This window comes from Wyeomyia smithii, chromosome 3 (genome assembly GCF_029784165.1).
Source record: "Wyeomyia smithii strain HCP4-BCI-WySm-NY-G18 chromosome 3, ASM2978416v1, whole genome shotgun sequence".
Taxonomy (NCBI): Eukaryota; Metazoa; Arthropoda; class Insecta; order Diptera; family Culicidae; genus Wyeomyia; species Wyeomyia smithii.
Genome location: NC_073696.1, coordinates 25,579,282 through 25,593,547, shown reverse-complemented (window position 1 = coordinate 25,593,547; position 14,266 = coordinate 25,579,282). Strand labels below are relative to the sequence as shown.

At 41.6% G+C, this 14,266-nt stretch overlaps 1 protein-coding gene across 2 annotated transcripts in view; it reads left to right on the top strand.

Annotated features, from left to right (window-relative positions):
- LOC129732037 (glycogen phosphorylase) overlaps positions 1 to 6,908 on the top strand; it is a 41,165-nt gene extending 34,257 nt beyond the window's left edge. For both annotated transcript variants that reach the window (XM_055692496.1, XM_055692499.1), the window contains 4 exons: positions 3,658 to 3,889; positions 3,948 to 4,244; positions 4,308 to 5,914; positions 5,974 to 6,908. In XM_055692496.1, coding sequence (XP_055548471.1) covers positions 3,658 to 3,889; positions 3,948 to 4,244; positions 4,308 to 5,914; positions 5,974 to 6,126 — 2,289 coding nt within the window. In that variant the 3' untranslated portion in view covers positions 6,127 to 6,908. The remainder of the gene's footprint in view (positions 1 to 3,657; positions 3,890 to 3,947; positions 4,245 to 4,307; positions 5,915 to 5,973) is intronic.
- Positions 6,909 to 14,266: the final 7,358 nt, after the last annotated feature.

Here is a 14,266-nt window from a genome sequence, read left to right as displayed (position 1 = left end):
GTCCGTACAAAGCCTCAGGGTAGCTACCAGCCCTTTGCTGATAAGTTCATTGAAGTGTTGCCTTAGTCCACGCGGGAAACCTTTTACGTAGAAAGACGGCATTTTCTCCTTCTTTTACGTTTTCTCGGTAGTTTGGTCAGCCAGCGATGCAAACTTGTCAGCAGCTAGTATCTTCTTGGCGATTCCATCATCCTTTTCAGCAGGGTCACTAGGACGCTTATTTCTTTGCTCCTTACTGGAACCCGTTTTTCCCATTTCGTTGCGACCCGACAACGAACTGTTGTATAACGAATGCGATAGGTAAAATAAACGAATGCGATAGGTAAACTAAAACTTTAGTTGTTGTAACAAACACGTATGTACACACCAAGCGTGAGACAAAGAATGAATGATCTTGAGATTGGTTTGAGAAGAAGCAGGCTCTTATATAGTCCAAAGAGTGCATTCTCGGTTAACTAGGTGTAATATTCTGACGACCGTGTTAGGAAAAGCAAATATTATGCGACCAAACAGAGGTCGAAATGGACGTTACTACAAAGTTTGACAATTTTTAATAGTACGATAATTCGAGTAATCAACAAAACACTGGCGTTTCCAGTCGGACATTTGAGATATTCTGCATATGTAATGAGTAAAGAGGAATGAAATGACACTGAACATTACACCAATACAAATGCTACTAGTGAAGTATTACTAACACATGCATGGCGGCTCTTGGTTGAATGTTACCTGCCAGAAAACCATACCAGCGCGTAGCTATAATTTTTTTTCGTTACTTTTAGTTAGTTACACTTTTGTATAATACCCAAGAAGGTGATGAGAAGTTGCTCAAAATTACAAAATTTATTCCAGTTGTTCTGTGTCTACATAGTTTTTTACCCATATCAGTTTCAATATTTTGATAAAATTGATAGCATTTTTATATTGCCTTCTCTCGAACGTCCTGACGTAGCAAATTGGCAAACCATCTCCTAGACGGATCTTTATTGTACTTTAGAGAAAAAATCCCCAAACTTCTCTGTTAATTTTTTCCAACCGCTCTTCATCTCTGTCGGATCTCGAGCCACCATAAATAAATGTCCTTTTCTGACAAAATTCAACTCGCCTCGATACAACTGTAGTACTTCTCCGCTCAAGTGGTAGCCGGGCAAATATTTACAAATTTAATGTGAGCTTTAGTGTACAGAAAAATACGTTTTTATAACGTTACGAGTCACGAAAATTGGAGTTTTTTTTTTGCCCACAGTGGCAAATACACTAAAATGAATTTAAACTTGCTAGGGACTCCATCACGAGCAGTGGCTTAGTAAAAATTTTGTCCGGAAAGCTACCCATAATTCATCGCAGACGAATCCTTTTACGGGATCAAAAACCAACAGCCCTGGGTTTGTCCTACTCCTTCTTATCACTTCCGAATGCAGCTTCCATCCCTCAGTTCCACAACGATGCTCTCTATGATCATGCTAATCGGTATTCTTCGAAGCAAAATGAAATGTGACACGCTCTGCAGCACAGACAGATGAAGCATTGCAAAATAAATTGCTATGCTATCAAAATATTTCAGAATCGACCACATTTATAAAGAATGACGGGTGTCTGAGATATTGTTTCTCAAAATGGTTTGCCGATGATTTCGTTCATACGCTAATTCTAGTTTTGTCTGTGGTAAATAACTGATGCAGAATATTATCCTCCAAATTTTTTTTTCAAAGAATATGATGATGCATTTGTTATGGCGGATAGTAGTATCCCCCTGATTCTATACCCTCGGTATTTTTGGATGCTCATCAATATTAAATTTAATTTTCGTGACTTTTATACTTCGAGAAAACTTTACCAACATCTGTAACTGAAGTTTTCGAATGAAATTGATATTTCGGTCTGCTCATCACCGACGTTTCGGTCTGTTTATGGGACAGTTTCAGGCTATGAAACAGTCTTTTTACGGGACAGAGTAGTTTTTCAATGTCGTATAGTGTACATTTGTCCTAACGTAAGTCCAATCGTACGTAAAATATCAGATATATTGTTTTTGTTAATATCTCAGTATTTTAAACTTAAAAATTTAGTAAATTGATCACTATGAGCTCTATGATTCGAAATGACCCAAATTTATATAACATCGGAATACGTTTATTCTTGGAGTTAAAGATTTTGGAGTCATAATACTTTGAATGGGTCTCCTACGAAAGGCAGAATCACGAAAAGCAGAATTACGAAAGGCAGAATAACGAATGGCAGAATCTCAAAGAGCACGAATGGCAGAACCAAGAAATGGACTATTTTCTTTTTAACAACACACACTCGCGGCCTTTGGCCGACTCTATTGTCCAAGTGTATACTGTCCTTACTCGCTACCGCTCGTTCAGACTTAACTAAGGGAACGAAAACCTGTTTGAATAATCCTAGAAAACCAGTAGATCAGTTGTTTGTATGCGAGAGGCCGCCGCTTCCGACGGCGGGTCGGCGGCCGGCTCGGACCGCGGAAACCACGGCGGCATTGTGCCGCCTCGGTTCCTTGTCCTCGATTATGCGTCTTTGCTGCATGAATTGTTTTATGTTAATTATAACCAACAAGCCGTTGAGACTAGTGTAAGTTATATCGAGCATCGAAAAATTACTCTCCGTGATGCCGTGAGAGTCTTAAGGACCTGAGCCAAACCAGTTTGCGCGTTTCGGATCTAATGATTAGGCTTGATTTGCACCTTCCATCAAAACTGGTCATCAAATAATAAATGTGGAGTAACAGCTTTGGTACCGTGGCCAGGATTCGCACTTGGCTATCGTGAGTCAGGTTCTGCTACCAGTGATTCTGCCTTTCGTGCCTTTCGAAATTCTGCCTTTTGAAATATTCTGCCTTTTGTGTACGGTCATAGAGTTCTGCCTTTCATGATTCTGCCTTTCGTGCTTCTGCTTTTCGTGATTCTGCCTTCTGTGGCGAACCCCTTTGAATAGAGTGTATGGTAATATGCACACGCCCTTCTAAAAAAGACTTTTGAATCTTAAAAATGAAAAATTCACGATAAATGAATTGGTCAAATATTCACATTAATGCCTGCTACAAACGCAAGCCTGTTTCATGGTGAATGAAAAGCATCAATTATTTTCACAATTTTTGAAATCGAACTAAACCTCCATTTCCCAGATACAAACACAAAACAAGACAACGACTTCTGACTGGACCCTAAAGCGTAACGCGAAGTTCCAAATTTAAAATTCAGTATATTCTCATTTTATTTTCTACACGCGCTAAATTTACAGGATCCTGTAAAAGTGAGTAAAAACCCAATTGGCTAACATTAAATGCATCAACTTATGCTGCCCATAAACACCTGACCCGAATTTACGGGCAGCATCAGTGGAAAACGATAACTAATAATTTGTGCGCTTCCGGCAAATCGATGGGTTCTCTTTCTCTCTGTCTTTTGTCTATTGTCATGCTTGTTTAACCATCAGCTAACGCAGTGGCTGTATATAGTGACGCCCCGTCCAGCCTCCTTAGATGAATGATCATAGATTTCATTTCATCACGTAATTTTTCCTTTAAGAATTTTCATGAACCCGACTGTAAAAAAACGCCTTCGAAGCGATTGCTCTAATGGTTTGTGAACCAAACATGATCAGAGTTTAATATTCTTTACCCATCCCGACTTACAGCGTGTTTACTACCTTTCCCTGGAGTACTACATGGGCCGCTCGCTGCAGAATACCATGATCAATCTGGGCATCCAGACGTCATGTGACGAGGCCATGTACCAGATGGGGCTGGATATTGAAGAGCTGGAGGAGCTGGAAGAGGATGCCGGTCTGGGTAATGGTGGTCTTGGTCGTTTAGCTGCATGTTTCCTCGACTCGATGGCCACCCTAGGAATGCCGGCCTACGGTTATGGTTAGGACTCGTTGGATCGTACGTCTTACGTTTTTTTTTAAACATTATTGATTTTCAGGCATCCGTTACGAATACGGTATCTTTGCTCAGAAGATAAAGAATGGCGAGCAGGTTGAGGAACCCGATGACTGGCTGCGTTACGGTAACCCCTGGGAGAAGGCCCGCCCGGAGTATATGATTCCGATTCATTTCTACGGTCGCGTGATTGAAACTCCCGAGGGTAAGAAGTGGGTGGACACTCAGACCGTGTTCGCCATGCCGTACGACAATCCCATTCCCGGGTACGGTAACAATGTGGTCAACACCTTGCGTCTGTGGTCTGCCAAATCGCCCATCGATTTCAATCTGAAGTTCTGTAAGTTTTGTTTTTAACATAAATTTAGACGATCTCACTCACAAATTATCCGTTGTTTTGTAGTTAACGATGGCGACTATATTCAGGCTGTGTTGGATCGTAACTTGGCGGAGAACATTTCGCGTGTCTTGTACCCGAACGATAACTTCTTCGAGGGTAAGGAGCTGCGACTTAAGCAGGAGTACTTCATGTGCGCTGCCACTCTGCAGGACATTGTCCGTCGGTATAAGTCATCCAAGTTCGGATCGAAGGCCGCCGTTCGTACTTCCTTCGATGACTTCCCGAACAAGGTTGCCATCCAGCTGAACGACACGCATCCCTCGTTGGCCATTCCGGAGCTGATGCGTATTCTGGTTGACGATGAGAAGCTGTCTTGGGAAAAGGCCTGGGATATTGTGGTGCGTACTTGCGCCTACACTAACCACACCGTTCTACCGGAAGCCCTCGAGCGCTGGCCCGTATCGCTACTGCAGTCGATTTTACCCCGTCATCTGGAAATTATTTATCACATCAACTTTTTGCATTTACAAGCCGTTGAAAAACGCTATCCAGGTGATTTCGATCGTATGCGTGCTCTCTCGATGGTTGAGGAAGATGGTGAAAAGCGCATCAATATGGCCAATTTGTCGATTGTTGGTTCACACGCTGTGAACGGCGTCGCTGCCATCCACTCGGAGATTATCAAGAAGGATATCTTCAAATATTTCTATGAACTAACACCGGAGAAGTTCCAGAACAAGACCAACGGTATCACTCCACGTCGTTGGCTGTTGCTTTGCAATCCGGGTCTGTCGGATCTGATCGCCGACAAGATCGGTGACGAGTGGCCCGTCCACTTGGAGCAGTTGCAGAAGTTGAAGGCATTCGCCAAAGATGCTAACTTCCAGCGTGCAGTGGCTAAGGTTAAGCAGGAGAATAAACTGAAGCTGGCCCAGCTGTTGGAGAAGGATTACGGTGTGAAGGTCAATCCGGCATCAATGTTCGACATCCAGGTCAAGAGAATCCACGAGTACAAACGCCAGCTGCTGAATTGCTTACACATCATCACTCTGTACAATCGCATCAAGAGGGATCCGACAGCGAACTTCACTCCGCGTACGATCATGATTGGTGGCAAGGCCGCCCCTGGTTACTATATTGCCAAGCAGATCATCAAACTGATCTGCGCGGTCGGAAACGTCGTCAACAACGACCCGATCGTTGGCGATAAACTCAAGGTTATCTTCCTCGAGAATTACCGCGTCACTCTGGCCGAGAAGATCATGCCCGCTGCTGATCTGTCCGAGCAAATTTCCACCGCCGGTACGGAAGCGTCCGGAACTGGTAACATGAAGTTCATGCTGAACGGCGCGCTCACGATTGGCACGCTGGACGGTGCCAATGTCGAGATGGCCGAGGAGATGGGCAATGAGAATATCTTCATTTTCGGTATGACTGTTGATGAGGTCGAAGACCTCAAGCGACGTGGATATAATGCCGGGGATTACTACAACTCGAATCCGGATATCAAGCAGTGCGTCGATCAGATTCAGGGCGGTTTCTTCAGTCCCGGCAATCCGCATGAGTTCCAGGATATTGCAAACGTGCTGATGAAGTACGATCGTTACTTCTTGTTCGCAGATTATGAATCGTACATTAAATCACAGGATCAGGTTTCCGCTGTCTATCAGGTGAGTTGATATTGGACTTTTATCTCGAACCTTATTTCAATGGTTTGATTTTTTCGCAGAACCAATCCAAGTGGCTGGAGATGTCGATCCACAACATTGCGTCCAGCGGCAAGTTCTCCAGCGATCGTACAATCGCTGAGTATGCCCGAGAAATCTGGGGCGTCGAGCCTTCGTGGGAGAAGCTGCCCAACCCGGCGGAAGCACCCAAATAGAAGTTCCCGATCCGCAATCCTCCAACTCACGGGTTCACGAGCAGCCAATAAACTGCCGATCGTGTGCGCACGCAAAAAAATGCTTCGTTAGGGAGGATGAAGGTCGTTCATCATCTATTCATGTTGGAAAGTCTGTTTGGATTTCTAAAATATAGTGCAATCAATGTGCGGCTCAGTTTATAATATACATACACACACAAAAAAAAAACGAAGACAAAATCTCGACGTCCTACTAAGCTTTAGCTGGCCGCTCGGCCCGGTTATCTGAGTTCTGGTGCGTGTAAATTTTTCGTTAATTTCGAAAAGGCTAACTAAAACAAATAAAAAACAAACTAGTTAATCGATATTTGAAATTTTAAAATAAAATGTTGAAAATGTTATATAAATATGTATCGTTAGATGTAAAACTGCATGCAAACACACACACACAGCAAAATTAGAAAACACCCACGATTATGAAATAATCACAGCGAGAATCAACAATAAACCTTAGGATGCCATTAACCTATAGATTTAAATGCTTTTCGTTTACTTTTCTTTTGAATGTTGTCTGTAAAAACGTGAAGGTGGAAGAGAAGAAAAGGCCAACCGTTTTTAAAGCTTCTCCCTTGATGCAACATTACACACCCACTTATCGCGGCGCAAAACAAAAATTAGTTTTAGGGAAAACAACTAAACCTCAGTGAAATCGGTGTACCATCACAAATGTTCTGTTGCAAGTTTGAGTAGTCTTTTTTTGGTAAAAGTCCTTTTTTATGAAATAAAAATTAATAAAAATTAAACTGTTTTTGTTTGCTTTAAATTGGCGAAAATCACACCATCCTGAGTAAGCGTGCTAATGTGTAGAACATGGTAGCATACATTTTGGCGTACACTTATTTCTCTCATTATTCTATACTATATGTTGTGGATGGGAAATGAGATTTTGGTCGGTTAATAATTCGATGCCTGATGCTAAAAACACTGCGTGTAGTTTCACCTCGTGATCGGACGCGTTTTCGGTGATTTGAATAACGTAATAATTGTCCATTTGGTGATAATTGCTTTAACGCGATTTAAATGATTAGATCTTATTGAGTCGTTTATGGGAAATAATGGTGATAGTATGATAGCCTTCAATGCTTTTTGAATCCAACCTGAATTTAAAAAAAAAGGTTGTAGTACACCAATAATAGCAGCGTCGCATAAATAATAATTAAATAAAAAAATCTATATAAAATTTATAGAAAGATTAGTTTTCTAATTCATTTTATCTTATAGTACGTGTGAAATTTTTCCGGCACTGTTAATGAAAATTTCCATACTCTCAATATACAGGTTTTTTCTTTACGGTTGAACCTACGGCATTCTCAGAGTAGGTTTTCCGAAGTTTCGCTTGTGTCATCATCAAGTTTTCCTAGCTTCTTGAGATGATACGGCGCCTAGCCTACAACCAATGACCACAACAAGGGTGATAAAATCCCACCTTCAGGGCATCCATTAGTGGTTTTTGCTGTTAGGAAAGTGCTACCGAGTTGAGTAGTTATTTCTCGATTAACCTGCATGACTTGATTGTGTTTCTATATATCCTGCGTCATTTCATGGCTATTTACATTGAGCAGTAAGATGCATTGTCTAATGCTCCCGTAGCATCAAGAAACGCTGCCTGGGAAAATCGATTGGCCTGAATGGATTTTTAGGTTGTTAAGAACGAATAAGAGAAGTCTGTCTTGGGCAGCCGTTCTCCAGTCACCCCCAGAAACCGGAAGTCGCCATCTTAGATTTGAAAATGACAAAGGAACGCGAAGCCTTGGGACTACATTCCGATTCGGAACGCGGCCTTCTGTTTAATACACACAGATTTCGCAGCCTACTGTTTTGTGTACAGGAAAATTGCGAGCCTAGCGCTTCGATCCTACTGACACTAACAGTCTCTTCCGAGCCGAGATTCGAACCTACGACGAACGGCTTGTTAGGTCGGCATCGCATCGTACCCCGGGACCAGCTGGGAGATTTGGACCATTCGAGAGATTTGAAAATAGCATCAGACATCATATTTCGATCTCTGGAAATCAATTTCTACTCTACAGACATGACCAAGGGCCTTTTTTTCTGTGTGGACTCATCACCAGGGTGGGGAAATGTACTGGTACGCTACAGTATTCACACGACAGTTGCGAGATTTTTGTAATTACCACTGTGGAATGAAACACTACGCGACAGTAGCCGCTACCGAAGTTTCATACGATCTGCTTTATCTCTTGCTTTTTGTCACGAATTCAATATGAACAACAATTCTCTCGCTCACTTCTCTTGATATTGTTGTCATTGTATAGACAATCTCTGGCTCATGTGTTATTGACTGTAGCTGTCTGTGCTATTTATTGCATTTATTACGAATTGAAGTGGTATCAATTTACTCAGCATCGATTCTTATTTGGGTCCGAGGACGTTAATTGAATTTGTAAGATTCATGCTTTTATTGCCCTAATTTTGCTTAAATATGCTAAATTTGGATGAAACTTTCGCTACAGCGAACTATTTTCGAATGAAAAAGTTTAGTAGCTGGGATTCAAATCTTCTGGTGTACACGAGTGATGATATTTTTCGGCAGTACATATATATAAATTATTTATTTTCCATCTTATTACTGTGCTAAACTGTTGCATGATTGCTAATTATTGTCATTTGCACAATACGACAGTCGAGATTTCGAAGCGGCCGGAGATCGACACAAAAAAGAATCGTTAACTGTCCGTGTTGGCTTCTAGTCACACGATTCGCTCAAATAGAGAAGCGTACCGTGCTGGACCGAAATCCGTACACCTAAGCACATGATAATCTTCGACGGTCAATATAAAATCAAGAAATCACATATTGCTTTAAACTGACATGTTTACTTATAGGTCTACTTATATTTTATCACTATTTTCAAGCAAAATGATTAAAATCACTCTGAAACTCGAAAAAATCATGTTTAAATAGAACATGTTTTGAATCGAAATCCGTACACAGTTTTTTGTCTGAATCAAAACCCGTACACTTTTGAATCGAAATCCGCACACACACGATATAGACTGAATTAGAGTCCATACAGAAATAAATCAAAATCCGTATAGATATAGAAGTACATAAATGAACATCTTTTATTTATAATTCATCTTTAATATTACGAATAAATATATATTTTGAGGATCAATTTGTTCCTAAAGTTTCACACGGTTTTCTAATTCTCATATCAGCTGAAATAGTGCAATTTTCGTAGCGTTTCGTTGCGGCACCCCTTATTGTAGCTTCCCAGTACGACTTTCCCTAGCGCACCTCAGTCACAGCTCCTTCGAAATTGTTTGCCGTATATTTATACTTGTTTTCTTCCATTATATGCTGAAAACAAGAAGAAAGCTCAACAATATATGCATGATACACACGCTGTACGGATTTCGATTCAAGCAATTAACAAGGATCAAAATCCGTACGGCACAGTTTTTGTTGAATAAATACAATTTACACTATTCACCAGACAAAATACAGCTCGAAAATGACAGAGACTTACCTTTTCCATCAATTTCAAGAAGATTCACAGAGTAAAACACGTATATCTCACTTGAAAAACGTTTTCAACTGAAGAACGTTTTCTTAGTAAATTCTCTAACGATACAACGAAATGACAATTGAAACCGATAAACGATTGATTTTTTATTTTTATTTCATGGCCTACTGACGCATAGTTTAATTTAACAGAAGGCCAACAGCTCAACGGACATGTACATGTAACTATCATATGAATTTTCATTTTTATAATGCTTAAAATTGAAGAAAAACTTCAAGGTGTACGGATTTCGATACTGTACGGGTTTCGATCCAGCACGGTACAGTTGAACGCTGCTGTCGCAGTCTGCAAGAGAGGCAACAGTACTCTTCGATACGTTGTCATGCAAAAATGTCAACTGTTCGACACACTGCTCATCACTGTGACCAGAGCTTAGATCTATTGTGATATTGTCCAGGTGTTTTCTGTACTCCGCACTCATATTATTAGCAGTAACACTATTGAAGTGAGTGATACGCTCATCATTCATATCAGTGCTTGTGTGTAATGACCTTTCCGTTTCAACTTACTGCTCTACTATACCGAGCCTCTGTCCATCCTAACTATATCGCCTTGTTACAATTCCCCGGAGAGAACATTCATAAGTTACTCACACCAGTTATATTATAATAGGGACTTATTTTTGTTAGGAGGAGTCAACAAGGGTACTGTAGAATCCAGATTGAAGGAAGGGTACATGGTTTAAAATTAGTTTATTTGACACGGCACGATACATTTTCTGTTTTACTGAGCCAAGTACAATTCGTATTAATTCTACGTTAGCAGGGAAAAGAGGGAGGCCTTTTATTTATTCTCGCGGCCGACTACGAGCTAGTGGGGATTTAAGGTGAGAGGAGGGAAATACAATTCTTGCTTAAAACTAATTAAGATATACGATCTATTTGTGTTTCGACTGGTGTTCTTTTTTGTTTTTTAAACATAGATTTAGGCTCTTCGTGTTCGTGTCTCCAGCGTCGTATACGGGTATTCTGACAAATAGACAAAAGAATATTAAATTTTAATGTCAGTCTTTTTCAAATAACAGTACAGTTGTGTCATGTACTGGAGATCACCGCTTCCCAGAATATCTCTAACGGGTACGTTCGGTTGTTTTCCTCGGGCCCGAAGGGAATCTATAAGCTCGGACCTAACACCACAGTATTCGGTACACGACCAAACAGCATGCTCGATGTCATGGTAGCCATCGCCACAAACGCAGTGATTACTGTCTACAAGCCCTATACGAAAGAGATGCGTGTTTAACGTGTAGTGATTGGACATAAGTCTGGACATCACGCGAATGAAGTCCCGACCTACATCCAACCCCTTGAGCCATGCTTTCGTCGATACCTTAGGAAAAATGGAATGTAGCCACCGTCCCAGTTCATCTGAGTTCCATGATGATTGCCAACTGTTGAGTGTTCTCTGACGCAAAATGCTATAAAATTCATCATAAGCAATTGGTCTTTCATTAATATCGCCATCAATAGCACCCACCTTAGCTAAAGAGTCAGCCTTTTCATTACCCGGAATCGAGCAATGAGAAGGGACCCACGCTAAGGTAACCCGGTAATTTTTATCTGTTAAAGCACTTAAAAACCGCCGTATTTTCCCCAGGAAATACGGGGTGTGCTTCACAGGCTTCATCGATCGCAGAGCCCCAATGGCACTGAGACTATCTGTGAAGATGAAGTAGTGGTCTGTGGGTAGGGTTTCGATGATTCCAAGAGAGTACTGAATAGCAGCAAGTTTTGCGACGTACACGGAAGCAGGAGCATCGAGTTTGTAGGAGGCGGTAAAATTTTCGTGGAAAACACCGAAGCCAGTGGACTCATCTAGATTAGATCCGTCAGTGTAAAACCTTTTATCATAACTAACATGTTTAAACTTATTGGAAAAAATCTTAGGGATCTCTTGGGGTCGCAATTGATCCGGGATACCAGAAATGTCTTGTTTCATGGTGGTGTCGAAGAATATAGCATTATTAGAAGTATCTAAAAGTGCGACATTGGAGGAATCGTATGAAGAAGGATTAATATCTTAAGCCATATAGTCAAAATATAAAGTCATAAATCTGGATTGAGATTGAAGGTCGACCAACCTCTCGAAATTTTCAATTACTAATGGGTTCATAACTGTGCATCGAATTAGCAACCGGTAAGAGAGATTCCAAAAACGATGTTTCAACGGAAGAATACCCGCTCACACTTCAAGACTCATCGTATGGGTCGACTGCATGCAACCCAAGGCAATACGCAAACAACGATATTGTATTCTTTCTAGTTTCAAAATATGCGTGTTCGCAGCGGAGCGAAAGCAGAAACAACCGTACTCAAGAACTGACAGTATTGTTGTTTGGTATAACCTCAGAAGGTCTCCTGGGTGGGCACCCCACCAGGTTCCGGTAATCGTACGAAGAAAATTAATCCTCTGTTGGCATTTTCGTGTCAGATACCTAATATGACAAGCCCAGATGCATTTAGAGTCGAACCAGACCCCGAGATATTTAGCGACTAAAACCTGAGAGATCGTTTTACCCGTTAGTACGAGCTGCAGCTGAGCTGGGTTATGCTTCCTAGAAAAAACGACCAACTCAGTTTTCTCCGGAGAGAATTCGATACCCAGCTTAAGAGCCCATTCAGACAAATTATCTTAGGTATCTTGCAATGGTCCTTGCAGATCGCTAGCCTCGCTACCAGTAATGGATACAACGCTATCGTCTGCAAGTTGCCTTAGCGTGCATGAATTTGCAAGACATTCATCGATGTCATTGACGTAAAAATTATATAAGAGAGGACTTAAACATGAGCCCTGGGGAAGGCCCATGTAACTAATTCGGAAAGTTGTCGAATCGCCATGTGAGAAATACATATGCTTTTCTGACAACAAGTTGAGCAAAAAGTTATTCAAATTTGGTGAAAGTCCCTGCGAATGAAGTTTCGCGCTTAAAACTTCTACAGAGACAGAGTCAAAAGCCCCCTTAATATCCAAGAACGCAGAAGCCATTTGCTCTTTCCGAGCAAATGCGACTTGAATTTCAGTAGAAAGCAACGCTAGGCAATCGTTCGTCCCTTTGCCCCGGCGAAAGCCAAATTGAGTATCTGAAAGTAAACCGTTTGTTTCGACCCATTTGTCTAACCGTACACGCAAAAGTTGAAGTGTGCGTAACCAAATCATTTATGAGCGAAATTAGCGCATTTACTGATTAAAATTGGAACCAGTACAACGCATGTGCGTTGGGCATAACGCATTTGATGCTCTAGCGTATTTTGAATGTATTGCGCAGCTCCAAACCACTACACTTATAAAGCATCAGCCGATGTTCAAAAGGTTGGCGTCGTTAAAACAGTGCAACCAGCAATCAATACTGATAAGTTGGGTACTGACTCCATTGAAGAAATTATTGTCTGATCGATTCACTTTCATGAATCGGGTCATTTGAAAACATCATTCAATCGTTAACAATAAACAAAAACATGAGATTAGTCCAAAACATTTCGCATTTAATTATGACTCTGGTTTCATTCACATGCATTCGGTTCTGCGTTACTGGCACCAGCGTCAATAACTCCCGCGGCAGCAAGGCTCGCTATTGGCCGTTTCGGTTGCTGACGATTTTTAGGGATGCACGAGCCGTTGATACGCACCAGGCTCGCGAAAGTAAAGAACGGTTTTTTGAGCGCCTCGAAACTGATCGTTCGCCCGAAGCCGAAGTTTACCGAGACATTACGATTTTTGTGTATATGATACATATTCTGATTTCGATCTCTGTCAATGTATTCCTTGTACAACTTTTGCGTTATGCTTATCACGCATTGGTTGTGCGAAGTCAGAGCAAATTCTGTGCGAATTGAAAGAACACATTGGATGATTAAAGCTTGAACTTTTGCGTGTAAGAGGATCATTTTCTCCATTAATTTCCGGAGGCAAGAGAGCATCGCAATCGGCCTATATGAATTGTGATCAGAGGCAGGTTTCCCGGGTTTCCGAATAGCAATGACTTTTACCTCCCTCCAGTCATGCGGAACAATATTCAGCTCAAGAAACTTGTTGAACAAATTCAACAAGCGTCTTTTTGCAGAGTCGGGTAGATTCTTCAACAGGTTGAATTTTATTCTATCTAACCCTGGAGCCTTATTGTTGCACGACAGGAGAGCCATTGAAAATTCCAACATCGAAAATGGAGGCTCTTCCGTAGTTACTATAAACGCGTCGCGAAAGGTTTTCTGTTCCGGTACAGAGTCCGGACAGACCTTTTTGGCAAAATCGAGTATCCAGCGATCTGAATACTCCTCGCTTTCATTCGAAACGTCACGGTTCCGCATGCGCCTGGCGGTATCCCAAAGAGTGCTCATCGCTGTTTCCCTGGACAACGCGTTTACGAACCGCCGCCAGTACCCGCGTTTTTTCGCCTTTACTAAGCTCTTCATCTGCCTGCCCAGTGCCTCGTACTTTCGAAGCAGGTTGACAGTGCCGTACTCCCGGTAGTCCTTATACGCAGCGGACCTTCGCACGTACAGCTCAGAGCACTCTTTGTCCCACCATTTGTTGGGAGGGCGCTGTCTAATCGTT